Source organism: Astatotilapia calliptera, chromosome 12, assembly GCF_964374335.1.
Source record: "Astatotilapia calliptera chromosome 12, fAstCal68.1, whole genome shotgun sequence".
Lineage (NCBI taxonomy): Eukaryota > Metazoa > Chordata > Actinopteri > Cichliformes > Cichlidae > Astatotilapia > Astatotilapia calliptera.
Genome location: NC_137433.1, coordinates 29153081 through 29180662, shown reverse-complemented (window position 1 = coordinate 29180662; position 27582 = coordinate 29153081). Strand labels below are relative to the sequence as shown.

The 27582-nt window shown below is 37.6% G+C and overlaps 4 protein-coding genes and 1 long non-coding RNA gene across 6 annotated transcripts; 1 reads left to right on the top strand and 4 right to left on the bottom strand.

Annotated features, from left to right (window-relative positions):
* The first annotated feature begins 1469 nt into the window (after positions 1-1469).
* Positions 1470-6702, top strand: agpat9l (1-acylglycerol-3-phosphate O-acyltransferase 9, like). The gene is made up of 14 exons (XM_026186670.2): positions 1470-1589; positions 1892-2081; positions 2187-2253; positions 3515-3663; positions 3761-3906; positions 4206-4280; positions 4393-4482; positions 4574-4667; positions 4768-4883; positions 5128-5183; positions 5393-5478; positions 5597-5725; positions 5933-6012; positions 6210-6702. Exons 2-14 carry the CDS (start codon positions 1938-1940, stop codon positions 6316-6318), a joined length of 1341 nt encoding a protein of 446 aa, XP_026042455.1. The 5' UTR covers positions 1470-1589; positions 1892-1937; the 3' UTR covers positions 6319-6702.
* A 1149-nt stretch (positions 6703-7851) lies between these two features.
* LOC145432195 (uncharacterized) lies at positions 7852-9901 on the bottom strand. The gene is made up of 2 exons (XR_013912472.1): positions 9769-9901; positions 7852-7923 (listed from the first exon to the last, which is right to left on the bottom strand). It is a non-coding gene; the product is annotated as an uncharacterized LOC145432195 (long non-coding RNA).
* Positions 9902-10343: 442 nt separating this feature from the next.
* On the bottom strand, positions 10344-13434 carry LOC113034220 (myosin regulatory light chain 2, atrial isoform-like). The gene is made up of 7 exons (XM_026188617.2): positions 13410-13434; positions 13149-13250; positions 12696-12771; positions 12416-12520; positions 12248-12326; positions 12100-12148; positions 10344-12020 (listed from the first exon to the last, which is right to left on the bottom strand). The coding sequence occupies exons 1-7, from the start codon at positions 13410-13412 to the stop codon at positions 11916-11918; spliced, it is 519 nt and encodes a 172-aa protein (XP_026044402.1). The 5' UTR covers positions 13413-13434; the 3' UTR covers positions 10344-11915.
* A 2868-nt stretch (positions 13435-16302) lies between these two features.
* On the bottom strand, positions 16303-18312 carry LOC113034219 (myosin regulatory light chain 2, atrial isoform-like). The gene is made up of 7 exons (XM_026188616.2): positions 18065-18312; positions 17821-17922; positions 17510-17585; positions 17231-17335; positions 17063-17141; positions 16706-16754; positions 16303-16609 (listed from the first exon to the last, which is right to left on the bottom strand). The coding sequence occupies exons 1-7, from the start codon at positions 18170-18172 to the stop codon at positions 16505-16507; spliced, it is 624 nt and encodes a 207-aa protein (XP_026044401.1). The 5' UTR covers positions 18173-18312; the 3' UTR covers positions 16303-16504.
* Positions 18313-19289: 977 nt separating this feature from the next.
* On the bottom strand, positions 19290-27259 carry gck (glucokinase (hexokinase 4)). Of its 2 annotated transcripts, none has more exons than XM_026187401.2 (10): positions 27236-27259; positions 23298-23460; positions 23028-23182; positions 22827-22946; positions 22199-22294; positions 22001-22100; positions 21708-21891; positions 20926-21081; positions 20354-20587; positions 19290-20044 (listed from the first exon to the last, which is right to left on the bottom strand). In XM_026187401.2, exons 1-10 carry the CDS (start codon positions 27242-27244, stop codon positions 19897-19899), a joined length of 1365 nt encoding a protein of 454 aa, XP_026043186.1. In that variant the 5' UTR covers positions 27245-27259; the 3' UTR covers positions 19290-19896. The 2 variants fall into 2 exon arrangements, with proteins under 2 accessions (XP_026043186.1, XP_026043187.1); XM_026187402.2 differs by lacking the exon at positions 27236-27259 and adding an exon at positions 23585-23743.
* Positions 27260-27582: the final 323 nt, after the last annotated feature.

The following is a 27582-nucleotide window of genomic DNA, read 5'->3' as shown; positions in this document are numbered from 1 at the left end:
AGAGGGAGACAAAGTGAACTCATCTGATTTCATCAGTGTTATCCTTTTTATTTATCTATATAAAGCACAAGAGAAGGCTTGTGGGGCTACCACCGACTTATCTTCTAGCTGGTTTACAGGGGAGTGACTTTAAATAATTAATGCATAGATTTTTTTCCATCTCCATCAAGTATATATTAGAACTGAAAGGAGATAATCTTGGAAAACTTAGGTCTTGAAATAAGACTTTTCAAACAATAGATAGCACACAGTTCCATACAGAATATATGGAACCTTCCTCTTCTTCTACCAAAAACCAACAACAACAACAGCAGCACTAATGGGCACCACTGGGGAGGTCCAGTAACAGGACCCAGTAAAACCACCTTGAAACACGAGGTGAGCTGTCTGTGTTGAGACTTACAATAAAAATGAGCTCGTTCATACTAACAGGCACTGCCTTCCTGCAACTAACACACCCAATAAAGGGCAAACAATGTGTTGTTGACAGGAGTTTCACTACACATCTGGAGTCTCAAGCCTGAGCAGTTTGTTTGATTCATTAACAATAAACAGTGTAATCAATCAAAGATTTAAAATGTTTAAAAGGTCCAAACATTTTGCAATGAATCTAAAGACTGTATGGCACAATATCTGTGTGTCTCTCTGTAGCCAGCTGTCTTTTGAAAATTGATCTTTACGAAGCTTCAACGCTGTAGTGCAGAAAGCTCTCATAATGAACTGAACGCCATTCAGAGAAGGATGAAGTGAACCTCTTATCATTCCCAGAGACGTTACCCAAACCGCCCCCCTTAAGTCCCCTGTTACAGTAATGAGCAACAGACTGTGAAATGTCTGAACCTAGAAAATAATCAGGACCTTTTGTTAGTTTTAGGTCAGAGAGGGAGGCTCTGCCACACAGAGACTGTTGCCACATTCCTCATTAAGGCTTTCCTGTGTTCTGGTGAGTTGTCTGAGGCATTTTATTAATATTACTGATTCTCTTCACGCTTCAGTCAATTATGTCAGCTTTAAACAACCTGGATGCCTGATATATACGGAGGCTTGGCAAATATGAAAGAGCAACTTTCGGTTTTCAAACAGTGTTTTTTTTTTGTTTGTTTTGTTTTTTACATTTTTAACAACGCTTTACTTCTTAAAATTAAAAAAATTATGATACGATCAGTAAATACAAGTTCAGTATTATAAGAAGCAGCTTCCATCTACATACTTTAACTCAACCTTAGTGGCATTTGCTTTGAGTGCTTCCTCTGGCTCAGACTCATCCAAAAATAACACGTCTCCAAAAAGTATTTTCAAATGTGATCCTAGCAGGGTCAACTTGTATAGTAACTAGTTTGTATAGTATAGTATAGTAGTTAGTTTGGTCTACGTTTGACTAAAGTGTCTTCCTATGGACTAAAATATAAAACTTTTTATGAATCAAACCTGTAGACCTCAGTCTTTTTGATAGTGTCCAAAGATGTCCACAGGAAGGCGCTGTAGGTCATGAACTTTGTTCTAGTAAGTAAATGGGCGTGTTTGCTCTGTGTGTGTTCAGTCTCTTAAATTACCCGCTGTAGGAAAGGAAATGGACTAAAGTTTGACAGGTAAGTTGATCTCGTACAATCTGAAACAGGATAAATGTAGCTGTGTAGTTAAAGTATAGAGGAGCTCTGTCAGAGTTTGTGGATTTGTTTATATTGGAAGGATTACATGTGCTATTGATCGCCATTGTTTTTGTACGTGGGATCAGTGTGTACCTGTACCGTGTAGTGTGACCCGGAGTCTTTCAGCGTTTCGTTTGTCTTTTTCACCCCCCCCCCCTTGTTATGATTACATGTTTCCACGTTGTCTAAGAAGTAAAGAAAGGAAAGTGAAGTCTTTCTTTCCCCCCTTTGTTCTCATGCAGCTGAGCCACAGGGCTGCTCTTGTTTAACTCAGGGAATAAAGTAGAGATGGACGATTTCTGGGCGGGAGCCCTTTGGGCACTGAAGATTTGGCTGTACCTCGTAATCATCCTCATCATGATCCCATCCATGTTTGGATTCTCACTGGGCATTTCCGAGATCTACATGACCATACTGGTGAAAACCTTGGAGGTACTAACACACGTAATTCTTATGTCCCTCATAGGTTAATATGCTTTAAGCAGGTGGATAGATTTTGATTCTTGGCCATTAATATATGCTGTCTTTTCTCCACAGTGGGCCACTCTGAATATACAGAAAGCAAATTCAGATGAAGGAACACTCAAACCCTCCTCATCTAATGGTAAGTAGAAAGAAATTTGATTGATAGATCTAAAGAAAATGAGGCAGGGGCACTCTTTTACAGATAACTTGATGTCATATCCCTTATTGTGAAACTTTGGTTTAAGGAAAGCTTTGCGTCTGCTGCAATATGAGATTTCATCAGATACTTCATCATAAGTCTGTGCTGGCATGTTGCAATGATATGGCCACATTATAAAAAATAGACTGATTTACCTTTAAAGTGGCCTTTTTTAAAAATGCATGCATATAAAATACTCACGGAGCAAAACTTGCTGTGTCTTAAGGAAAAATGTTCATATTTTCTACCATACTACAGCTAATTTTTCACCAAAAAGTCTCTTTGTGGCGCTGAGGCTCAGTAACCTTTATGATAGGTAATAAGTAAAGTTGCTCTGGGAACCTTGTCTTATCTCACAAGATGCAATAAATAAACTCTTTATCAATCTCCAAGCTTCACAGGATGGTTTCCCATGCTGGAGCACAGAAAGACAGTTTGGTCAGCAAAAATTGCTCTCTCCAAAGTTCAAAGTGTGTGAGCCGAACATTTTTAACATGAGCAATGAGTGCAAGAAGTAAAAGTCCCTGAAGAACAGAAACAGGGCAGACATTGTACTGAATGTTTTGAGTGAATACGGCGTGTGTTAGTGTAGGTTCTGGACTTTGCCTGCTGAGATATGAGGTAATGTGGATCCAAGCTGAGGCTGTTTTTAAACTGTTCTCAGACCTGTTTGCCTTACAGTCTGTTCAGTATGACCATTATTAATAAAGACTGCAAGCAAAAACAAGTAAGAACGTTTAAGGACATGTTTTAGGCGACACATTTCATAAATTGAGTTGCTCTTTCTTGTAAAGTCCCTCCTATGATGAGAACTCCAGATACAGTATCTTATCACTAAAAGTATTACATGCCTGCCTGTTGTGCCATATAACACTGAGGTGATGTAGATTCAGTTCTGTTCTTTTTAAAGAATTTTATCTTGAGTTCATGCTCTGAATGGCTTCAGTCCTCATGTTTTGTTGTTGTTGTTTTTTAATGCGTTTTGTCAAAGTGCAGCACATAATGCTCTTCCAGGAACAACATTCCCGATTGAACTCCCTGACACATTCTTTAATCTTCTAACCCTAACATTGCCTTAAGACGTTTGCCAAGGTTGACTTATCTATGTGATTGTTACTAATATAAAAAAATCATATCAGCTAGTTTAATTGCATCACTGTGTGTGTCTGCGTGTCTGTGTGTGTGTTTGCATGTGTGTCAGGTCTCATCCAAAGGGAAAATGGATCAATGGAGAAGGAGCTCGAGGAACTTCGACGAAGTCGCCCAAAACCACCAGTGGGGGGTGATTTTACACTAAGTGACTGTTTCTATTTCACCCGACAAGGGATTGAGAGTATTGTAGATGATGAGGTACATTTTTTTTTATTAACACATCTGCAAACCTTGGTTTTAATTTTAAAATGAAAATGTTTTAGTCATGTTTGTCAACTTTCTATTTTAAAATCAGGTGACCCAGCGGTTCACTTCTGAGGAGCTGGTGTCCTGGAACTTACTGACTCGCACCAACAATGATTTCCAGTACATAAGTCTGAAGCTGACGCTGGTCTATGGCCTTGGCATCATTGTGAGATACTGCATCCTTGCCCCCCTCAGGTAGAAAAATACTGCAGAGTCCACCCACCCCAAATTTACTCTTTCCTCCACAGAGAAGCAATGTGGAAGACGGAGTCAAGACTCACCTGGTTGTGTTAAAAATGATCTCAACTGAGTTAAAACCTACTGAAAAAATTGCAAGCTGTATGAGAGGAAGAAGTTAATGCCATAAAAATATGCAATTCAAATTCATTTTTTACATAACATGCAGTAATTTATATTTCTGTTAAGTTTCAATAAAAACTCTAAACTCCAACTGACCTGCTGCTTGAAGGTGAAATGTGTCACTCTCTCTCCAGAATAACGTTGACCATCATCGGTGTTAGCTGGTTGGTAATAGGAACATCTGCAGTTGGATTGCTTCCAAACTGGAGGTGACTAAAAATGTTTTGTTTTGTTTTATCTTATACATTAGAAAAAGTACTATAATGGAAATCTTTTCTCAACAGTGTGTCATTTTTTTTCCTTGTAAATATTTATTTTTAGGATAAAGTTCTGGCTCAGTGAGTTGGTCCACGTGATGTGTTACAGAATCTGTGCTCGAGGACTCTCTGCCACGATTCGCTATCACAACAGGTACAAATGCTTTCCTGTTATGTACCACATCCTTAAAAAAGACTGGTTTTACCCTTTGTCTTTGATTTCAGTGTTGTCATTTCCTCTGCAGGGAAAACAAACCCAAAAAAGGAGGAATCTGTGTTGCCAATCATACTTCTCCGATTGACATTGTGATTCTGTGCACAGATGGCTGCTATGCTATGGTATGCAAAGAAGTCACCCTCAAATCAACTTATTTGGAGTTTTACATATAAAGAAACTGATTTGTTGTAAAACTATTTCTTTGCATTATGTGTTTCCTAGGTGGGTCAGGTCCATGGAGGCCTGATGGGAATTATTCAGAGAGCCATGGTGAGATCCTGTCCTCATGTCTGGTTTGAGAGGTCAGAGATGAAAGATCGCCATCTAGTGACCAAAAGGTTCATATTTCACTCCCTCACTTCAACACGTTTCTTTCAGGTCTTTTGCTTGGAAGTAGAAACGTATTATCGTCAAAACAAGAACGAGTATGTTTTGGAACGCTGATGCTGGATTCACTGCAGTTTAGATTCCAGTCTCTTTACTTTAATCCCTTCTCAATAAGGCACTCATTCTAATTGTTGAATGTATTTTTTATTGTGTGTATTTATAAATGGTTTCTATTACCTGTTCTGTTGTTTCCAGGTTGAAAGACCATGTGAACGACAAAAAAAAGCTTCCTATATTGATATTTCCAGAGGGTAAGCGTCACCAAGTAGACAGATAAAGTTACTTTATCCACTGCAGTTTGATCTTTGTATCATCAAAGAAAAGCCTGAGTGAGAGCTGTTATTTTAGCTCCGTGTCTGATGGCAGTCTGGCCACTGAGCTGTGACACACGAGCAGATATTTTCTATGTGGGTTTGGAAGAAGCTCACACAGCTGTCTGTTTAATCTCCTGTTTCTATAGGAACTTGTATTAACAACACATCTGTCATGATGTTTAAAAAGGGAAGTTTTGAAATTGGAACAACAATATACCCAGTCGCCATTAAGGTACTTCAGCCCAGTCTAGCATTCCTCCTTCATCTCTCAGTCATATATATTTGAGCCCTTTAGGTCACACATTTCTGCTACTTAATGCTTGTCTCTGTGCTTTTTAAACTTTTCCTAGTATGACCCAAAGTTTGGAGATGCTTTCTGGAACAGTTCCAAGCACAGCATGGTCAGTTACCTGCTGAGGATGATGACCAGCTGGGCCCTTGTATGCAATGTCTGGTACCTGCCAGCCATGCACCAACAGGTGTGTGTAACATGTGATGAATGAAGTCTATGTACATATCTGTATAGACTTAGGAGGACTTTAACTCGATCACATTTGTTTTCTTGAGACTTCAACTTGCCTAACTTGCTTAAATTGACTGTTGGTCTTTAGTCTTTATAATAAAACTGCTTTTATTTGTGACAATAAACGGATTCACACAGTTTTATTTCCCCCAAAAAATGTCAGGAGGGTGAAGATGCTGTCCAGTTTGCCAACAGAGTGAAGTCAGCCATCGCTCACCAGGGAGGGCTGGTAGATCTGCAATGGTAAGCTCTTACCTCATCCCTTTTAAAGTGATTCTAATTTAATGATTTCACAGACAAGAGTAACAGAGAAAGATGTAGTCCTTTGTCTGAATGCTAATCAAGTGTCAGTCAGCTCTTTTTTTTTTCTTTTTTTTTTATGACCTGGCCATAGGGAAACGTATGACACTGAATAATCGTTTAGTTCTGTCTGCATGCAGGGATGGAGGCCTCAAGAGGGCAAAGGTGAAGGAGACATTCAAAGAGCAGCAGCAGAAGAAGTACAGCAACATGGTGGTGAGAGATGACAGCAGCAGCAACAGCGACTGAGATCCTCAGTCAAACAAAGGCCTTGTCTTGTGTTGGAGAATATCTACTGGAAAAAAAAATGCAGTGGTCCTCCAGTGTTTTCTCTCTGGCTGTAACTGACTGGGAAAGCACAACAGTAGATTTAAAAAACTGTGAAAACTTAGGTACAGCTAAAGAGAGGGAAGTCTCAGTGATTCATAGATAACACAAGTGCAATATTGAACATTATGAGGAACTGAAAAAGGCAAGCTCCCTGTGTTTACTGCTGCTTTAAAAAAGAGTTTGGGGTCACACAGCATGTTCTATATTTTTTATTTTTTAGAAAATACAGAGACATTTTGTTTCAGCAATGATTACTGCAGTGTTCCAGTGGCACATTGATTTAAATAATGCGAGTTCAACATATGAAAAGGCTAAGTGATTATTTTTTTCCCCCCCACTGATTGCAGAAGCATTAAGTGTATGGAGCAACAGCACCTGTCGGTTTGATCATAGTCTCAAACACGTCCAGTAAAACAACTTTAGGATTTTAAAAACTATAATGCAACAAAGCTTCATGCACTCAGTAAACCAACTAAACTGCTTCTTTAAAGGGTACAACAGTTTTCAGCTGTGCTAACATGATAAATTTGATACATTTGTGGTAGGTAGCAGTGTGTTTGTAATACATGAACAACCTTGCTGCAATCATAAGTTATGATTTTAAATTCTCCTGATTCTACCTTTTCATCAACATTTCATATTAAATGAAAACAAGCATTTTTTTTGACTCAGAAACAAAGACGCATTAAGTGACCCCAAACTACTGAGCACAGTGTTTACTGATGTGAAATGTGTGATTGCAGATGAGCCACTGGTTTAAAAAAACTGGCTTGATGAATGTGTAATTTGTCGACTTAAATGTGTTCTACTTGTTGTGTTTTTTGGTTTGTTTGTTTGTCTACATGTCAAAAGCCCATGGTACAAATGTTGTACTGTACAAATGAATTCAGGTGTTGCCGTGTAATACTGCAAAAGAATTCACGCCGATAACTACCAAACCGTGCTAGTTCTCAGTCAGCTTGAACGAACAAACACATTTGAGTTCAAAACTGACAGCAGCTTAGCATTTGTTATTCAAAAGGGAAATTTGACCTCGTCTGCTTTTCAAAAAAAGCCCACGAGTTTGACACTTGAATAATGAATGTTAACGTTGTTGTGCGTGACAGTCCAGTTCATTTAATGACAACATGAGCTGTAACTGCTTCACAGTATAACGCACAGAACAGACTTTTTAGATGGCTTCTCACTGGATGGTTTTTCTGAAATTTCATCCTCATGGCTTCCATTTTTCTCTGGGACTTCCTCTTTGGACCCTTAAAGCAGATTGAAGAAGCATTTGTTTTAGGGAGACTTTTTGAATGTTGCGTGTCCTGATATTTTCTGTTTGTTTGTCAAACTGTCAATGATCTCACCATCATTTTTGTGATCGCTGGGTTCTGATTTGTCCTGAGTGCTCTGTTTAAAAACAAGTTTGAATCAATGAAATTCTGTCTGAAAACCTTTAAACCAGTCGGCCTTTGACTGATGGAAGTACTCACCTGCAAGGAGTCCCCTTTTCTCTGTTGTGCTTTGAGTTCCTGATATCTGCAAGTATTAATGACAAAGTAGAAATCATAGCTAAGAAACTCTGCAGTCAGATGAATGACTTTGTGTTTTATAGTTTGGCCCATAAGTATTCAGATAAGAATATTCTTGTTTTCATTCAAGGGGTTAACCAAGACCCTTAACGCAGTTAAAATACAGCTATTTTTATACATGGTCCTTCCTTTTCAGACACTCAGACACAGTTTTGTGATCTTGCAAGGTCTGTTGCCATAATTTATGAAAACTGGAGCAGATAAAATAGCACGAGTTAATTCCATGTGCTAAACTTGTATTTGTTTCACTGGAACTCTCAATATAAGGTTAACAGAAATGTTGGTGAAAAAAAGCCTTTAATGGCCAAATCGCCAATGTGTACAAAGTTTCTTAAAAAGAAGAAATCCTCTGGCCAGCTCAGCAACACCGAAAGGGTTAAAAGACCACAGAAGGCAACTGAAGTGCACAATGACAGAATTATTATGAAAACAGCTTTGAAACATCTAGACAAGCCAAGAACAAACTGGAGGAGGTAGGTGCGATATTGTCAAAGTCTACAATCAACAGCCACTGGTTAGACTAAGAAAACCAAAAAAACATCTAAATGCACAATTCTGGAAAAAATAAAATCTTTGGAAACCAAGATGAACTTGTACAAAAATAATGAGAAATTATGGAGATGTGCCAGTGGAACTGGGTTATTGGTGTTTATAGGTTAGGTGAGCATGTGACGATGCTGCAAACTGATCAGAGTGTGCTTCACAGTGCAAATGGACAATTACCTAAAGCAAACGGCAAAAGCAAACCAAGAGTTTCTCAAAGCAAAGAAAGGCTAAGAAGTCAGTTACCTGATCTGAACCTAGTAGAGCAGCTTTTCAGTTATAAAAAATGCAAAGCTGAAGGCAGAAAGGCCAACAAACAAGGAACAACTATAAGTGACTGCAGAAAAAGAAAAGAGCATCTCAAGGGAGGAAATACAGCATTTGGTGATGTCCATGGTTTCTAGACTTACAGTCGGTGAGTGCAAAGGATTTTCAGCCAAGTATCAAAACCAGTCTTTATGTATAAAACTATATTTGTTTGTCAAACTCATTTTAAACCTATGAAAATGGGATACTATGTATAATATGGCTGTGATTTCTAAATAGCTAATGTTAAATTGATCTTAACTATTGAGTAAAAGAATCTTCGTTTTGACTGGTTGAATTAAAATGTCCTTTGGTGTGGTACAGAGGTAAAACTACAAAAACGCTCACTGTCCAAATAAAAAATGATCTAACTGTGTGTCACAGCTTTCAAGTCTTTTTGTCTCTTCTTTTTGTAACCCGGTTTGGAAAAACAAACGGGATGGTGAAATATTTATGAGTGGAATTAGTGTCAAACATCTGTGTCTCCTCTGCCCAGTTCGGATGACAAACAGGTTGCTGTTGATTCAAATGGACAGAGTTAAATTAGGATGCCTTTATCTCCTAGCAATAAAGGCCAGCAGGTCTACAGTACAACATAGTTTAATGCAATGGTTATTCCATTAAGAGCAGTCTTGCCTCTAACATGAGCCAGCTGGTCATCATAAAACCAGACAAATAAAACCAGCAGTATATGCAGAGTATTCATTTGTAAGACAGACGAATGACGAATACAGTTGCAGTTTCACAGCAAAAACATCTTAAGTTGCTGTATTATAAAGTACTGCTGTTCAGTTTGTGTTAAACAATAACACAATTTCATCTAATGATGAAATAGTCACAGTTTTGTCCAGTGATTTGTCTTCAGACGAGGCTATAAATGTTGTTGATCAAGCATATTTAAAAAGATGCAGTTACATTTGATCACTATCTGTAGTAATCTCACCTTTGCAGATAGGAGTCGTTTTTTCTGTGGGTAGAATTTGTTTTCCTTTTCAGTCCTTGTGGTGTCCATGTTTTGCTTGTGTCTATTCCTACATCCACCCTGCCTGCAGCTCCAGATGCAATTGGCATCTTTGATAGCAGAAGTACAAATATCAGAAAAAAACCAAATCAAAACCAAAACTCTCAGTCATGTGGATGCAAACATGCACAGTCGCTCTTGTAGCTGAAAGAGGAGCTTGCCTTTCCGGACTTCACACACTCCTTGTTCTCTTGTAGACTTGGCTGATATGTTGGTAAGAAAGTGGCTCTGCAGTTTATGTGGATGTTTGTTGTTGTATCCGTGGCAACAGTACCCCCCAAAAAATGAAACAGCAGTGCCTGTGGCTGCAATGAATGCAGTCAGGGCCACCTTCTTTACTTTTAATTCTTAAAAAGTATATATGTATTTTTATATATATATTTGTTTGTTGTTGTTAGATTTATTTTTTTAAAAATGACTCAATTTTAGTAAAAACTAACATCAAATCTGTTATAAAAAAGGAAATGTTCTCAAAAAAGACATCATACTCAACAGACTTCTAAATAACAGATGAGATGTATTTCGTATTTTGATTACAGATGCATTCTTGTTTTTGTACTTTAAATAGGACACCAAAGTCAGAAAGGGTTGAAGTGAAAGTAATTCATCAGTGTTCTTGCAGCTCTCTCAACATAGGAACAAAAATAATAGTACAATAAGAATATATAATGCCATATCTTTTTTGTAAGCAGAGAATATAAGATAATGTCATTGCCATTTATGGATTCATGGTCATCAGGATTTGGTCTGGGTTTTTGCTGTTGTTGTTTTTTTCTATTTTGTATTCTTAATTGATGTATTTGAGGTTTGATATATGGTTGATATGATATTTATGGTTGATTGATGTTTTATTTGATCCAATCCAATCATTTTTATATATAAATATAATAGGGCGATTGTGGTTCAAGAGTTGGGAGTTCGCCTTGTAATCGGAAGGTTGCCAGTTCGAGGACAGTCTCGGTCGTTGTGTCCTTGGGCAAGACACTTCACCTACTGCCTACTGGTGTTGGCCAGAAGGGCCGATGGCGCGATATGGCAGCCTCACTTCTGTCAGTCTGCCCCAGGGCAGCTGTGGCTACAACTGTAGCTTGCCTCCACCAGTGTGTGAATGTGTGTGTGAATGGGTGGATGGCTGGGTGTGTAAAGCGGTTTGGGGTCCCTAGGGGGGACTAGTAAAAGCGCTATACAAATACAGGCCATTTACCATTTACCAAATATAAAGCACATTTGAAACAAAAAAGTTGAAAGGAAAGTTGTTAAATAAAATAAAAGATGCGCCATACACAGTTGCCCACACACATCAATAATTATATCTAAAGCATTACAGAAATACAGGAGACATGAATGAATAGTGGTATTGTAAAGCACTTTGAGGGGTCCCGAAAAGCGCTATATAAATGCAATCCATTATTATTATTATCATGTGATTCAGAAGAGGCTGAATCTTGGCTTATCATAATCACCCATATCTCTTGTGGCCTGGCAACTGTCTCTGAAAGGGAGACTTGTTTTGATGGCATCCCAATGTGCAAGAGTCATCACATCAGCAACATGTAAAATGAGCACAAATATGTGCACAAATACATGAAGTAACATATGATTACATTCCAACACAATGTTAGCAAAGTTTCCCTCCAAGAAGACGTTATTTCATAACGTTGCCTTGAAGCAACGAAAAGAAAAACTGAGTTCCTGAACATTCAATATACAAAAAACTTCATGAAACTTGACAAAACTCCTCTATAAAGCACATACACGTATCTGTCATTTACAATTTATGCCATTTTAAAAATGATTTCTAGAGCAAAAATTCTTACCTTCTTCTCACACCATGCGGTCCTGTGACCATGTGTCAGAAAAGGATTCCCCATCTTAAAATCATGCTTGATTATTCCTCCTACATCTCATTGGGCTTAGATTTCAGTTAAGTTCACATGTACTGGGCATAGGGCTTATTGCTTTCACTAACTCAAGGACAACACTGCACTGCAGACAGGTCAAATTATTAACAGCCAAGGTAAAATGGGTTTAGTTGGACTTCATGATATGCCTTCACACAACTGTGCCGTTCATGATTCTTCCTTCTCATCTCCATGTGTGATGATGTAGCAGAGAGATTTGTAGTCAATGTTTCCAGTTGGATCTATGGGAGCGAGAGCGAAGGCCTGATCCACCTGTAGGTTTATAAAGAGTTTGTCTGTTAAAAAATATCTTTAAAATTATATGAGAATCTGTCAAAAACAAAACACAAACCTCCTCTGCTGTGAATTTATCAGCCTGATTCATCAGTAGTCGTCTAAATCTAAAAAATAATCAAAAACAAAAATTAAAGGAGAGCAATATAAAATATTATACCATTACAGCCCATTTGCAACAATGTGAAAGCTAATTGCTGTCTTACTCATCCTTATTAACAAAGCCTGTTCCATTGGGGTCAAAAAGTTTGAAGGCTGCTAGTATGGTGTCTTCAGGATCAGTACCTGGAGGAAGATCAAATATCATCATCCATCACCTGAAAGCACCTCACAGGAATTTCAAAGATCTCTTTGAACATCTGTAAATCTCTCACCACTAAGTTTCTCCCCAAAAAGTGTCAGAAATACAGTAAAGTTGATGGGACCCTTCCCTTCATTCAACATTTCATCCAACTCCTCCTCTTTGACATTTAGCTTCCCTGGTACACAAAAACACACAGAGACATGCCAATATACATTTACTAAATGCAGTAACAGTAGCAGGTCAACATCATTACAGCTTTCACTTATTGTAGTTTATTTGCTATCAGTTTATACCTATTTTCCCACCTTTGAAATATGTAAAAGATCAAATGTTGGAAGTAAAGAAATTACCCAGTTGTGCATAAGTTTCCTTCAGGTCCTGTTTTTTGATAACACCGTCTCTGTCTTGGTCAATGCAACCAAACGCCTGTAGGATGAAGAACACATCTGTGGCACATAACTATTTTTGAATCATAGAAAGAGTTTTATAACTGAAAAATGATGTTTTACTTTTAATAAATAACACATTTAGAGGCCAACTGTCAATACGTTTAGAAATACTTTGAACACATTTCTTTCAGACAGAGGATAAAAAAAGTGAAAACCTGATGCTTTTTCTTGGATGTTGGGAACTTTGCGTTTCTTTTGAAGTTGGTTAAAATAACTAACATTTCATTTTAACTAACAGGTCATTTTAAAATTTCTATTTAGTCTTGCAGTAGGCTTTAAACAACAATGAAAAATAAGTTAAATATGAATTTGAATTCATTTTTAAGGAATTGGTGTCATAAGCCGGTACTTTACCTCCTTGAACTCCTGTATCTGAGACTGCTCAAACATGGAAAAGACATTTGAGGAGGATTTCTGTCCTCCCCTCTGCCTCTTGTTGGAAGCTTTCTTGCTTGCCTGAGATGAAGAAAAAAGTATATATTATATATAATCCTACAGAGGGCACTGAACGGATCAAAACAACTGATTTCGCAGTACGTAAATAATGTTTTTAAATACACAGCATCTTCAAGATTCCTAAATCACCATAAAGACTAAAAACAGTGACTGGCTTACCATGTCTGAATGTAGGATTACTCCAATCCAGGTGATGATGGAGGGTTTTATGTATAGCCTGTGTTATCTTATCTCCTACCCTCCTATAATAGACTGCCATGGATAGCTGAGGCCCTTACATGGTTAAAGCTGTGTCAGTGTGTGGCTGAATGGACGTGATAAGTGTTGAAGCACACAGGATTCCTCTGGGCTGGAAAAACAGATAAGAACAGAGACGACAGGAAAGGAGACCAGCAAAGTGACTTTGGACATTTGACAGTCATTTAAATAAATTCTTATAATTCACCAACTAAATCAGGCAATGAAGCTTAAAGTTTTTACAGAGAAATATTAGAATAATATTGGATTATAATGCAATGCAAAGGTTTTCTCAAAAACTAAATATTTTTTCTTAATGCCTTAACTTTCTGTTTTTATTTAACTAAAATAATAATAATAATAATAATAATAATAATAATAATAATAATAATAATAATAATAATAATAATAACATATACAGCTATTAACAAATGAAACCGCTAAAATACATTTTTTTTAAGCCTAGTATGTTTTCTACTTAAAATAAGTATAAATCTAGAGTTATTTAACCCAGCTCTATTCCTTAACTAAAGTGAAAACCTTCTTGGTAGAAAATGGTTTTAAAATACCTGGCAGGTACAGAAGCTATCCATTTCAATTTCTTCTGTCTCTTTACATAATTCTCAGACACTTCATGTTGTCGGGTTTTGTGATGATCATGCATCACAAAGCCTCTGGTTTCCTACACTTCCTGAATATTTCCACTCTGCAGTAAAACCACTTACAGCTGATTGTGGAATATCTAGCAGAGAAGAAAATTTCACACACTGACTTGCTGGGACTGTAGTATCCATTTACCGTTCGACCAATTCTTTTACAAATGTTTGTAAAAGCCGAGAGTTGTTTGATTTCATACACCTGTGGTAATGTGACTGAACACACCTGAAATCAAAACCACATCCAGTTTTGCCTTGCATTATTGGTCAAAAGTGGATTCATTACAATGATACTGTTTTGTTCTCTATTGTGTGGACACTCTGGAAACCCTACACATATTCCATATGTATGAGGACTGATGACATGGATACTCTAAGACACATCACCTGTGGTGGCCACGCCCTACTTGCCATTGTAGCTATATAAACACTATGCATGCGTGGCTTCTTCAAATCCCTGATTTCCACATAGTCTAGCATACGTGTGTCACCTTACCTTGCCAGAAGAGAGCTGGTCCCCATACCCCTCTCAGGGATTGCTTTTGTCTCTCCTACACAGGCCGGTGCAAAACTTGGCACTATATAAATAAAATGGAACTGAAATTTTATTTTCCAACGCAAAATTTGACCTTGTTGGAAGTTATGTCAGACTTGCCAGAGAGTAAAGACAGGGGGAAAGTGTGGTGTGGACAATTTCTGTCTGACTTACAGAGCTAGGGGACTGGGAAAACCCTGCACTGTGGGAGAGCTTAGTTGCTGTTCATTTCCACCTGTTATAGAAAAGAAACAGCGTAACATCCAAAGCTTCTTAGGCAAACCTGTGTGACATTAAGAGTATAAGGTGTGACTTGTGCCCCAAGTGCATGTCCCTCAGTCATAATCGGCACATTTCACTGATGGATTAGGGCTAATCCAGGGGAGCACAGCTGTTTAAAGTTGTGGAATAAAGGTGCCTATGGAGGAGGGCCATGATAATTGTGTTCACTTAGAGAGCATAGAACCAGACCATGCAAGCTAGCGCGAGAGAAATCTATATGGTAACTTCCAACGTAGCCAGAAACCCTTTTTACAACTATATGCCGTAACCAACATGTCTCGTTTCCATGTTTAGCTCAGGAGGTAGAGGTCATCAAGTGATTGGGAAGGTTGGGGGTTTCATCTCCGGCTGTTCCAGTCTGCATGATAAATATCCTTGGACAAGATACTGACCCCAAGTTGCTCTCCGATGCAGTATGAATGTGTGTGAATGTGTCTCAATGTTAGATAGAAAGCACTTATGTGAGAAGCATTAAAAAATCTCCTTGTGTAAATTGGAGAATGAGGCAATTTGTATAAAGCACTTTGAGTGCGCAGGTAGAAAAGCACGATATGAGAACCAGTCCATTTACCAGTGTTCACTTGTCTGGTGTTAGTTTTCATGTCTGTCTCTTTTCTGTTTCACTTTCAAAGTTAACTTTGCTTGCTGTTTGTCCTTACCCGATTCCCTGATTGTTTTCACCTGTTGTTGATCATTCATATATCAATAATTTTCTGTTTAATCCCTGATCAGCCCTCCGTGTGTGCTCAATCCTCCCTGTGTCCTGTGCCAAGATATCACACATTTCCCTCTCTTGCAGCCCAGCTTGTTCCTTTTTTTTTTTTTGCTTTTTTGGATTCTTGTCTAAAGAATTTATTTATTTTATGGGAAGTTATTTTAATATTTAAAGGCTTGCTTTTGGTTTACCATTGTGCCTGCAGTATCCTGACAAACTTAGGTTTTAAACTTGGGAATTACTTTGTCCCTCTTTGGGGGGGAAACTCCCACTGGGTTTAAATCTGGGACTTTCCACCATTTGACCTTAGAACTGAAGAAGCTTCTCGGATGAGAGGTGAAACGTCTTCAAGCAACTCAAAGAAGTCCAGACGCTTTTCTTTCCAAGCTCCTTAGACTACGATGACCTGGATGACTGAGAAGCTTCACAGACATCTTGGGAATTACTTTATGTTCTTTTATAGAAAAAAATCTCTTAAAATATTTTGTGGAATGAAAATAAGTACCATCTGTACTGACCGTTTCCATATGCAGGAGATGTATTTCTTTTGGAATTACAGCATTTTTGGTCTTACTCAATATATAGTTTTCCCTAACAACATGAGCATTTGTAAGCAATAGGAGAGTATTGAGGAGGCCAAAACTTTATTGGTCGTTATTAGTAACTTACAAATGAGAAAATTCTCAATTTCCAATTGTTTTACAAAGGTATGAGGTGGAGAGAGTGTAATACTTTCAGATATAATTTTAATAGCAGTCATTTGCATTTTTATATTAGGTAAGCTGGGTTTAGTTGGACTTTACGACATGCCTTCACACAACTGTGCCGTTCATGATTCTTCCTTCTCATCTCCATGTGTGATGATGTAGCAGAGAGACTTGTAGTCAATGTTTCCAGTTGGATCTATGGGAGCGAGAGCGAAGGCCTGATCCACCTGTAGGTTTATAAAGAGAAAGTTTGTCCACTGAAAATATCTTAAAAATTATATGAGAATCTGTCAAAAACAAAACACAAAGTTGAAAACACAAACCTCCTCTGCTGTGAATTTATCAGCTTGATTCATCAGTAGTCGTCTAAATCTAAATAAAAATAAATAAATGTTAAAGGAGAGGAAAAATAAGATACTTTAATGCAGTGGTCTCCAACTCCAGTCCTTGAGAGGTACTATTCTACAGCTTTTAGGTGCATCCTTGCTCCAACACACATGAATCAAATAAATGGCTTGTTACCAGGGCTTTGCCACACCTGATAGCATACTAAAGAGGTAATTCAACATGCATCTAAAAGCTGCAGGAGAGTAGCTCTCGAGGACTGCAGTTGAAGACCCCTGCTATAATGCTATGGGTCACACGGAACAACGTGAAAGCTAATTGATAAGAGTTCTTACTCATCCTTATTAACAAAGCCTGTCCCATTAGGATCAAAAGGTTTGAAGGCTGCTAGTATGGTGTCTTCAGGATCAGTACCTGGAGGAAGATCAAATATAATTCTCCATCACCTGAAAGCACCTCACAGGAATTTCAAAGATCTCTTTGAACATCTGTAAATCTCTCACCATTGAGTTTCTCCCCAAAAAGTGTCAGAAATACAGTAAAGTTGATGGGACCCTTCCCTTCATTCAACATTTCATCCAACTCCTCCTCTTTGACATTTAGCTTCCCTGGTACACAAAAACACACAGAGACATGCCAATATACATTTACTAAATGCAGTAACAGTAGCAGGTCAACATCATTACAGCTTTCACTTATTGTAGTTTATTTGCTATCAGTTTATACCTATTTTCCACCTTTGAAATATGTAAAAGATCAAATGTTGGAAGTAAAGAAATTACCCAGTTGTGCATAAGTTTCCTTCAGGTCCTGTTTTTTGATAACACCGTCTCTGTCTTGGTCAATGCAACCAAACGCCTGTAGGATGAAGAACAAAGAATATTTCAAATGAAGTGTGACACAGAACCATTTCTCAATTTTGAAAGCGTTTTATAATTAAAAATGTTTGTTAACTTTTATCGAATAACAAGTTTAGAGACTTACTGTCAATACTTTTAGGAAATACTCAAAAATAAGTTTGCAGTAATACATCTTTTCCAAGATCATTTCCCCAGGAATTTAAAGGAAGTGGTGTCATTAGCTGGTACTTTACCTCCTTGAACTCCTGTATCTGAGACTGCTCAAACATGGAAAAGACATTTGAGGAGGATTTCTGTCCTCCCCTCTGTCTCTTGTTGGAAGCTTTCTTGCTTGCCTGAGACAAAGAAACAGTTACTCTTATACATAATCCTATAGAGGGCACAGTACGTAAAGAATGTTTTTAAATACACAGCATCTACAATTTTGCGAAAGACTTCTAAAATCACCATAAAGACTAAAAACAGTGACTCCCTTACCATGTCTGAATGAATGAAGGTGGGCTCCCAGCCAGGCGATGATGCTAGGTGGGTTTTATGTATAGCCTGTGTTATCTTATCTCCTACCCTCCTATAATAGACTGCCATGGATAGCTGAGGCCCTTACATGGTTAAAGCTGTTTCAGTGTGTGGCTGAATGGACGTGATAAGTGTGAAGCACACAGGATTCCCCTGGGCTGGAAAAAACAGATAAGAACAGAGACGACAGGAAAGGAGACCAGCAAAGTGACTTTGGACATTTGACAGTCATTTAAATAAATTCTTATAATTCACGGATTAAATCAAGCTCTGAAGCTTAATTTATGATGGAGGTTTTTACAGAGAATAATATTGGATTATACTGCAATGCAAAGGTTTTCTCAGAAGTTTTCTGTTTTATTTTCTTTTTCTTTTGGTAATGATGTTTAAATAAAAATAACTATTATTAATATTAATAATAATAATAATAATAATAATAATAATAATAATAATAATAATAATGTAATTGTTAAAAAAAACAATATATTTTCAAGTTAAAATACTTACAGGTACATTAGGTATCTGTCTCTTCTTTCTCTTTGTGTAATTAACACTTATGTATTTAATAATACATATGAATATACGGACAAATGTTTTGGGCAATACACATGCCAAGAAGCTTCTGGTGCACAGTTTTCCTGCTGATGTAAATGCCATAGGAGGTTTGCATATCTAGGAAGGAATATCCAGGAGTGAAGAAATTTTACAAAGTAATCTATTGCAACTGTAGTATCCTATTACAGTACCGTGCTCAAACTCAGCGTGCTCTTTAAAACAACCCATTCTTTCACATATGTTTTTAAAGGCAGACTCTGTGGCTAGGTGCTTGATTTTATACATCTGTGTCAATGGAACTGAAAAAATGTTAATTGTGGCCCGATATCTTCCACGATATGGATATCTTTTCTTCATATAGTGTATTCATTATATTCCTTAGAACATTTGAGCAGACCTGTCAATCTGTTACAATACATGCTACATTTACAGGAAGGATATTATATTGATGTTTGGTAGTTCTTATTTCATTAATATGACATCAGGACAACTACCTTCAGTTTTGATACATTACACTGATGTTGTTTAGTCCTTGAAGGCTGGAATGTCAGAGAAGAAGAAAAAAAAATTTTTTTTTGCTGTGCTATCAAAAATAATTGATATTTGGTGTTGAAAATAAAAACAGATTCAGTTGAAGTATTATAGTTTATTAAGTACTTTTATTTACAGTTAGGTTTATTCACATCCAAAGCACATTTAAAGAACAACACTATACTAGGTAACACAGTAACAAAATTTGTAAACATAACATTTAAATATACAATACCAAAGATATATTTAATTGCTCACAAACAGGAATTACACAACAAACTAATAAACTTGATTTAGTTATAATTTACAGCCGTATTTACAAAACTGGCATTATAATACACTGTCATCAATACTACATAAGTCCTTCATGAAATACGCCCATCCACACAACCAGACGGAGGTGACACACAAGAAGTATGAATCTTAAACAGCTCTCACACTAACGTCTGTCTTATGTGCAACAATCAACGTTCAGAAAGTTCAGAAATTATGGATTTGCTAAAGCCTGGTGTGATACTACCAAGTGCAGCCTCTAATAAGAGGTTGATCCATTCTTGTCTTTACACCCTACAACAATAACCAATCAGTTTTCTTACAAACAGCCTGTAGTAAGGGCACATCAGTGGATTTCATAAATATCCTCCCATCAGAGTTCAAGCTTTCCTCATCACTGCGCATTCAGGAGACTGATCAGTGCATAATTGCCCTTAATCCGCGAACAGATTTGTAGCCATTTTACAGGCCACTGCTGAGATAAGAGCAGCTCCACGACCGCTCCCCTCCTCTGACTGGATGAAGGTGATATCAGAGTGAGGTGTTAGGTCCCTGACGACTTTGTGGAACCTGTCACGGAAACTGAGACATACAAACAATTGGTCAGAACAATCTTCTCATCCTAATTTCTCTCACTTCCTCTTGTGTCTTTAGAACAGCTATCTAATAATTTTTAAGTTTAAGACACAAAATCCCTATACATAAATGTGTTTTGAATCTTCTACTTTCTGCTTCTCCTGTTCACATTCGACTATTTCTTTCTTCTTTTTTTGGAGAATTGACTTTTTCTTTAGAGCAGGTACATCTAATCTCATACGATTAAATTTGCTTATATATTTAAAAGGTTTAATTAAAGTATACACTATTCAAAAGTCTAAGAGCATTCCTTACCATGGGTGCAACTTGTAGACAGATCCATCGATGCCCACTGTGATCTTCATGGCTTCCTCGCTGCGTCTCTCCCGCATCAGGTTGATGACACCAGCGAGCCCTGTGGCGCACATGTGAGCAGAGCGAGTGGAAACACTCTCGCAGACCAGACGCACAATGTCACAGTCAAGCTCTGAGGGCAGAACTCCCAGCGAGGACAGGATGTTGTAGATTTGTTTTCTATCCCCAGTGTCACTGTAAAAAAAAGAGAGAGAGAAACATTTACAAATTCAGCTTCTAGAGGCACAATGCAGAAAATGTAGTGTGTTGAAAATATATTTTCTTTCATTTCTGGTTCCACTAAATATATAAAATTTAATAAACGCCACATGTTTTCATCACATAGACTATTTAATTTTGTCCTAATGAAATATTCCATTGATAAACTCAAGTCATGATCTGTTACTTTCTTCCATCTGTTCATATACAGATGTAATGCTTTCAGGCATAACAAATAGGATCTTTTGTCATATTTTTAATTGGCAGCATTCCTTTAAAAAAAATGTTTACTCAGCCCAGGTTAGGATACTCACCTCTCCACCTGTGAGACATAGCGTGTCTCAAAGCTTCCACGTGTCTTCAGCAGCTCTGAGGCTTCACCATTAAACAGCAGGTCTTCATTTACTAGCTTCATCATAACAAGCCTCACCAGTTCACCCATGTACTTCCCACTGATAAGCTTCTCATATCTGCAGGAGATAAGGGGGGAAAAGAAGAGAGAGAGAGAGGCAATTTTAATGACAGGAAAATATTTTATGGGAGATGTGAGGGAAAACGAGGGCTAAACAGGAATGATGTGTGTCATAAAACACATGAGCAAACAACTGTGACTGGTTGGGGAAAGAATGACAATGGGTTGGGAAGGCGACGCCGAAGCTAAAGAGGCTGAATGAGGTTGAGCTCTCTGCAAAATCTCTGCATAAAAGGTAAACAGCCATTAGGCTAACAGTTACTGGCAAGCAGCAGCAGAGATAGATGATTAACCCGACGTCCGCTTCATTGAACTCATCACTGACGTATGAGGGCTCTGGCCATTTACTACCATCCTGAGGAAAAATAGTGGGTAACTAAGCAACTGCACAGAAAGCTCAGGTGAGGGTCAGGTGAGTACTACCAGACAATGATAATGAGTTCAGAAAAAACATGTAACATGTTGTAAATGACTTAATTTACACTCCACGCCCACCACTTTAAGCCCTTCAAACAGGTGGCAGCCCTGACTGCACGTGTATTCAGTAGACGTTTGAAAATGAAAGAGCTGTGTGACATGTATGCTATATGTTTGAACTAAATATAATGTTCTGCGTTTACTCACAGCTGCTGTCCGGGGTTAATTGAGGCTTCGTCCACCACTCTGTCGTACTCCAGTCTAAAGTCCTCTAGCTCCCCGTTGTCTCCGAAAGCCCCCCATTCTGTGTTCACACACATCCGGCCCTCCTCCCCTTCAACCAGCTCCACAGTCCTCATTTCCTCCATGTAACATGCATTGCAACCAGTACCTGGTAAGAAAACAGACCCACAAACATTATATGGATGCTCATTTCTGCAAGAGTCTAGATATGAGTCAGACTTCAGGCTGGTTGCACGTGTGCATTTACAACTTCTTACCAACAATCATCCCGACTTCACAGCTGCGATCTTCATAATAGCAGGAAATCATCGTGGCAACTGTGTCATTCACCATAGCAACCACATCCATCTCAAAGTCCTGTGTGACGATACAAAATTTTAATTCACAGAATTAAATTCAACCACTATATCTACAGCTGTACTTTTAAGAAGAAAGAATCCTATACGTCCACCCACCCCTCGTCTCTTGATGGCGTCTCTGAGTAAACCCACAACATTGTTCCCTTCTGCACCGGAGGCCTTGAAGCCTTTGGTCCAGTTAAGCAGGATTCCCTGTTATGGTAAAAAAAAAGAAAAAAAGAGAAGAAGTAAACTTTAAATGCATGACCTTTATTATACAGTGGTTTATTTATTATACCATCACCTACCTTAAATTAACATTACTAATCTTCATCTTTCCTTTGTCCAGAATATTCACTATCCCTTTGTGTTTTAGTCTCCACACCACTCAACCTGAGCTGTCCCTCTAGCATACTCATTTCTAATCGCATCTTTACATCGTAAACTCTGCCACCTCCTGTCTATCGTGGTTTTTTTGGTTATTTACTTGCATTGCTGAACAGACTGTTATACTGTTTGTTGGCTCCCATTTGGGTATAAAAAGTGAAATCATCTCTGCTCTTCATTAATTTTTAGTTCTAAAGACATTTTGAAACATTTGTAAAATGTTTGTATAAAATGTTTGTTTTCTTGTTTTTATGACAGGTGGTCTAATAAATAAAGAACTGTAGATGAAAAGCTTCTACAAGTCCAGCAAATAAAGGAATTGTTAGAGGTAGAAGGGTATGAGAGTAAATTCACCCACCTTGTCAATGTCCTCATGTCGTACTGGAAAGGAGAACGTGAAACCCAGAGGAAGCTTCTTGTGCTTGATGTGGTGTTTGTCCAAGAAATCTGACATACACTCTGCTATGTAGTCGAATAGCTGCAGAGATATTAAAAAGTTATTTCACAAGAGTAAAAAAAGAAATGCTTGCTTCTATAGATAAATCGGAGTATTACTAACCATTTCAGCAGTCCCAGTCATGGCATCTTCAGGAATGGAGTACATTTGGTTCTTTGTTTCAACCTTGAAGCTCCTCTCTTCGTCTTCACCCACTTTCACAAGCATCACACGGAAGTTTGTGCCTCCCAGGTCCAGAGCCAAGAAATCACCAACCTCTATTGGGAGAAAACACCATACATTAGTCTTTCAGTGCTACATTAAACTTAAGTTCACATAGGAAAGACTTCATCTAAACACTGGCAATCCTCTCTTTCAGAAGTCATGACCCACCTGATCCTTCAGGGGTGGAGCAGACATAAGTTGGAAGCATTTTAACGCTAGCCTCTTCATGTGTCTCCAAACGCAATCCTCTCTCCATTTCACGCTGCATCCTCTTCATGATCTCTTTCAGGTCTTCTTTATTCAGCCTGAACTCGGACAGGATCTGGTCCACCTGCATTCAGAGGAGAGATGAAGTAGGTGAGAACCATTTGACACCATATTATAAACACCGGACAGAAACTTTAACAGGAACAAAAGAATCACAGCACCGGAAATTTGCTGACTACAAATCTTACCGCGATGACTTTATCAACCACAGAGTCGTAGCTACTAGGCAACTTCACCATCTGGTCGAGTTGAACGCTGACACAAGGCATCTTCACAGGCTTAACAAAAAATTCGCTTGCGTGTGTTTTTAGGAGTTTGGTGAGTGTGAGACCACCCAGTGTGTGTGTGCAGAGTGAGTGAAGTGTGAGTACCACTGAACAATCCTCCGCTGCTTTTATTCTCAGGTGAAGGGGGCTGGACACACCAAATCCTATCGCCCTCCCCTTCCCAACCTCACCCCATCTGGCCAAAGAAGTGCAAACATACACAAAAGCCCACATGCACACAAAGAGGTATAACCTCTGGGCAAAGTTCTAAAATGTTTTGACCTTGTTCCTCAAGATATATTTCATGACGTGTTCATTTTATTGCAAGAAGACAAATTTTAACTTGTTTTTTTTATTGGCATAAGATTTTTAGTGTCATATTTTCTATTGTGTTATATTTTTTATTTAGTTAGAAGGTTTTGGGTTTTGTTTTGTTTTGTTTTTGCTCTAAATTCAGTTTAGTTTAGTGGTTTGGCTTGTTTTAGTGTTTACTTGTTGATTTTGTTGTATTGCTATTGGTGATATTTTGCAAACTTTTATATTTAAAAGCAAGATGATGCAATACAACAACGCCAGCAGGCAATCACATAGACATCTGCATTTATTTAAATGGCTTCGTAAGCAGTAGTAATTGCTATAATAGTACAAAATCTTTTGTTAATTTTTATTTCTAAGTCTAGTTTTAATTTTACTTTTGACTGCTGTGTTTTAGTTTAGCTAAAGTTTAGTTAGAGTTTATTATAATGACTACGCTGATAGAAATAGTCAGATATGACATTTTGCCTTTACTCTATTTCTACAGAGGCTCTATCTTGGCTCAGTATACATTCATATTTTATTAATCGGTTATTTAAATACATAATCACAATTTAAAAAATTTATTTAATAAACATTAGGGCTACCACATAATTTTAATCTAATTCTGATTCTGTGATTCTGATTTTGAGCACTGAATATGTTTTAATGTTGTTTGCCTTTACTGCCGTGGTTTTCAGACTTCACAAAAAAGCCTGAAAACTCTCAAAAAATGCATTTTTGTTAAATTAGATCATAATAACATCACAATAAACGTGATCTCCCAGTAATATTATGTGATTTGTTAAGTTGAGGAACTCACTATCCATTAATGTTAAGTTTTAAGTTTTCAAGGTTATCTGTTACTTTTATATACGGAATTACTTTTAGCCTCAATCTACTTTAGAATGCTTTTTTTTTAACATGACATGTCAACTAACCCTGTGGCCCAAACTTATAATTGATTTTTCTTTTAGAAGAACACCATGCAAAGCTATGGGGTTGCTCAATGTTAGACCTGAAAGATACTCTTATGTTTGCGAAACTGCAAACATGCCGAAATTAGAAATAAAAAGGGTTGAATGACCTCCAAAACTTAAAATAGCACGCCAGAGGTGAAGGTCTCCTCTGCTTATCAGCTCCAACAGTTTACCTGTCCAGAGGTAAGAGCTTTTTTTAGCTCTGACCTTTTTCTCTAATAGTTTGCTGGACCTGAGTTCAGGGTTTTTTTAGTAATGGCCTTGATTTTTGAAGGATCAGCATCAGTACTGTGAGATAAGTAAACCCAAAGAATGCGAATGACTTACTTTCAAGTTTGAATAGTCATTAACTGTGCATGTTATATGTATTTGTTGCTTTGGTATAACTATACAATGCTTAAAAATGAATAAAATAAAAATAATAAAATAAAATTACAACTTGTTTCTATCAGGTGGGATATCTGATATGTTTTTAAACTTTGGTCTCTTACATCTGACACATTTCTTGAAAATCTTTTGAAGTTCTCAGCACTGAATGTGCATATACCAAAACAGTTCATACATGTGGTAGTTTGCCATAGTAAACCTGCAAAATGCTGCAACTTAATTCAAGTGAAGTATTGCTATCAAAATGACATGTTCCTTTGGCATGAGATCAACCAGAATGGTCAAAAAGATGTTTTGTCAGTGCTCTGATTTAAGTCTTGTCTTGTTACGTCTTCCCTGATGCCAAATATAACCTCTAACAGACTTCTTTATCAAAGAATAACTTCTTCTTTTTTTAAATCAAAGTGGATGGTCTTCTGATGCTGAAAGCAAAATGACATTTGCATTCATCTGTATGTAACATGAGGGAAAACATGTCTTGATGTATGCTCGATCATCCAGGTAAGGAAATCCCAGAAAGTTGATTCTGTTCATCTGGACGTAACGTTTTCAGTGGGAGAGACGTTTCGTCACTCATCCAAGTGACTTCTTCAGTCTCAGCTGAATGCAGGTTTCCCAGCAATATAAACAGTACATTTGCATAATGAAACTAGCACCACTGATAAAAAATGGTTGGAAAAAGCTGCAGTCAGTTGAGACTGAAATAGTCACTTGGATATGTGATTAAATGTTTCTCCCACTGAAAACACTACGTCCAGAAAAACAAAACTTTGTGGGATGAAGGAAAACGAATTTATTTTACTGCAGTGGTCACACACTACACTAAATGCAGTTACAACAAAAGCTAAAAATGTTACACAAATATTGCTATTAATACCTAAAAATCGTAACTATGTTTACAGTAACAAATCTGTGCTGGAACTCACTGGATTCCAGCTGGCTTGGCCGCAGATTCTCACCAACCTCTCTTTCACAAGAAGTTGCTGCACTGTAATACTTTTAACTGTGAAGAAAAATTTAGTGCGTCTTCTTTCTGCTGCCTTCAAGTGTCATTCAACTGAGCCAAAGCCACTGAGGAAGCACTAATGTGTTTGTGATTTGTCTGATTTTTACTTGATTTTCACCAGCTGGTATGTGTTTGACTGATTCTAATAATAAAACAATATGATATTTTAAAGGGGGGGGGGGGGGGGGTTATAATGCTGGGCGATGAAATTGTTAGAAGCATGTTGTAACACGCACGCAGTTTGTTTAGTTTGTGTCCATTTACAGGGAGAAATTGAATGTGTGCCAAGTGCTTGTCAATAGATGATTATCCAGTTAATTTAACATGTGGCCTGTTTGCACAGAAGCCTGCCTGAATGGATCTCCAGCTGTCTCTCGCAAAGTAAACTTCAGAGACTGAAGCAACTGTGTTGTTCGATTACACAAAAAGAAACACAAAGATCTGTAGCGTTATAGTGTATTACTAGAAACTGTACATCAAGGACAATTCATTTGTTTAACCATGTTCATCAAAAAATTAGTGCAAGGAAATGGAAATATTTTAGCTCCGTCTTATCCTGTTTTCTGTATCCAACTGTAGCCATGATACAACAGATACTTAGAAGATAGTCATGCATTTATTTACCTTTTGCCATTAATAGTCCATTTATAGTATAATATCATATCATTGATATCAATATCATTGAATTGAGAACTATACTGTAGCTATACCCTTCTTCTAAAAGTCAGTGCATCATGTAATATGGCAAACACAATTTGTGACTTTTCCTGTGTACCTCTTTAGTTTACTGTCATGATTATGCATATATTAATCTATCTGGAATGCATCTGTTCAGAAATTTATTTGATCACATTAAAATTTTGCAGATAGCTAGATTTAAAAACAAACAAAGAACTACTTCTTTACCTTTTCCATCGTATTACAATGATGATTAAATCCCAAGTGTCCTGCTGACCATTAGTCTTGGAGGTGGAGGTTCCCTCCCTTTAGGAGTTTTGATGATTCCCAAGTTGTTGCTCCTATGGTGTTTTGCCTCGGCATAGGTGCATGAAAGGCCCAACCATTATTATGTCCCCAGCATTTGGTCTACATAATGCTCAGCAGCAGCTTGAAACCACATTTACATATCTGCAGTTTTTCTACTTTCAAAGTTTTAAACAGAAAAATAAAATCTGCAGGCGTCCTAAATATCTTAAATAACTTTTGGAAATTTCTTCATTCTCGCAGATACTTTTGGCAGAAAGTATAAAAAC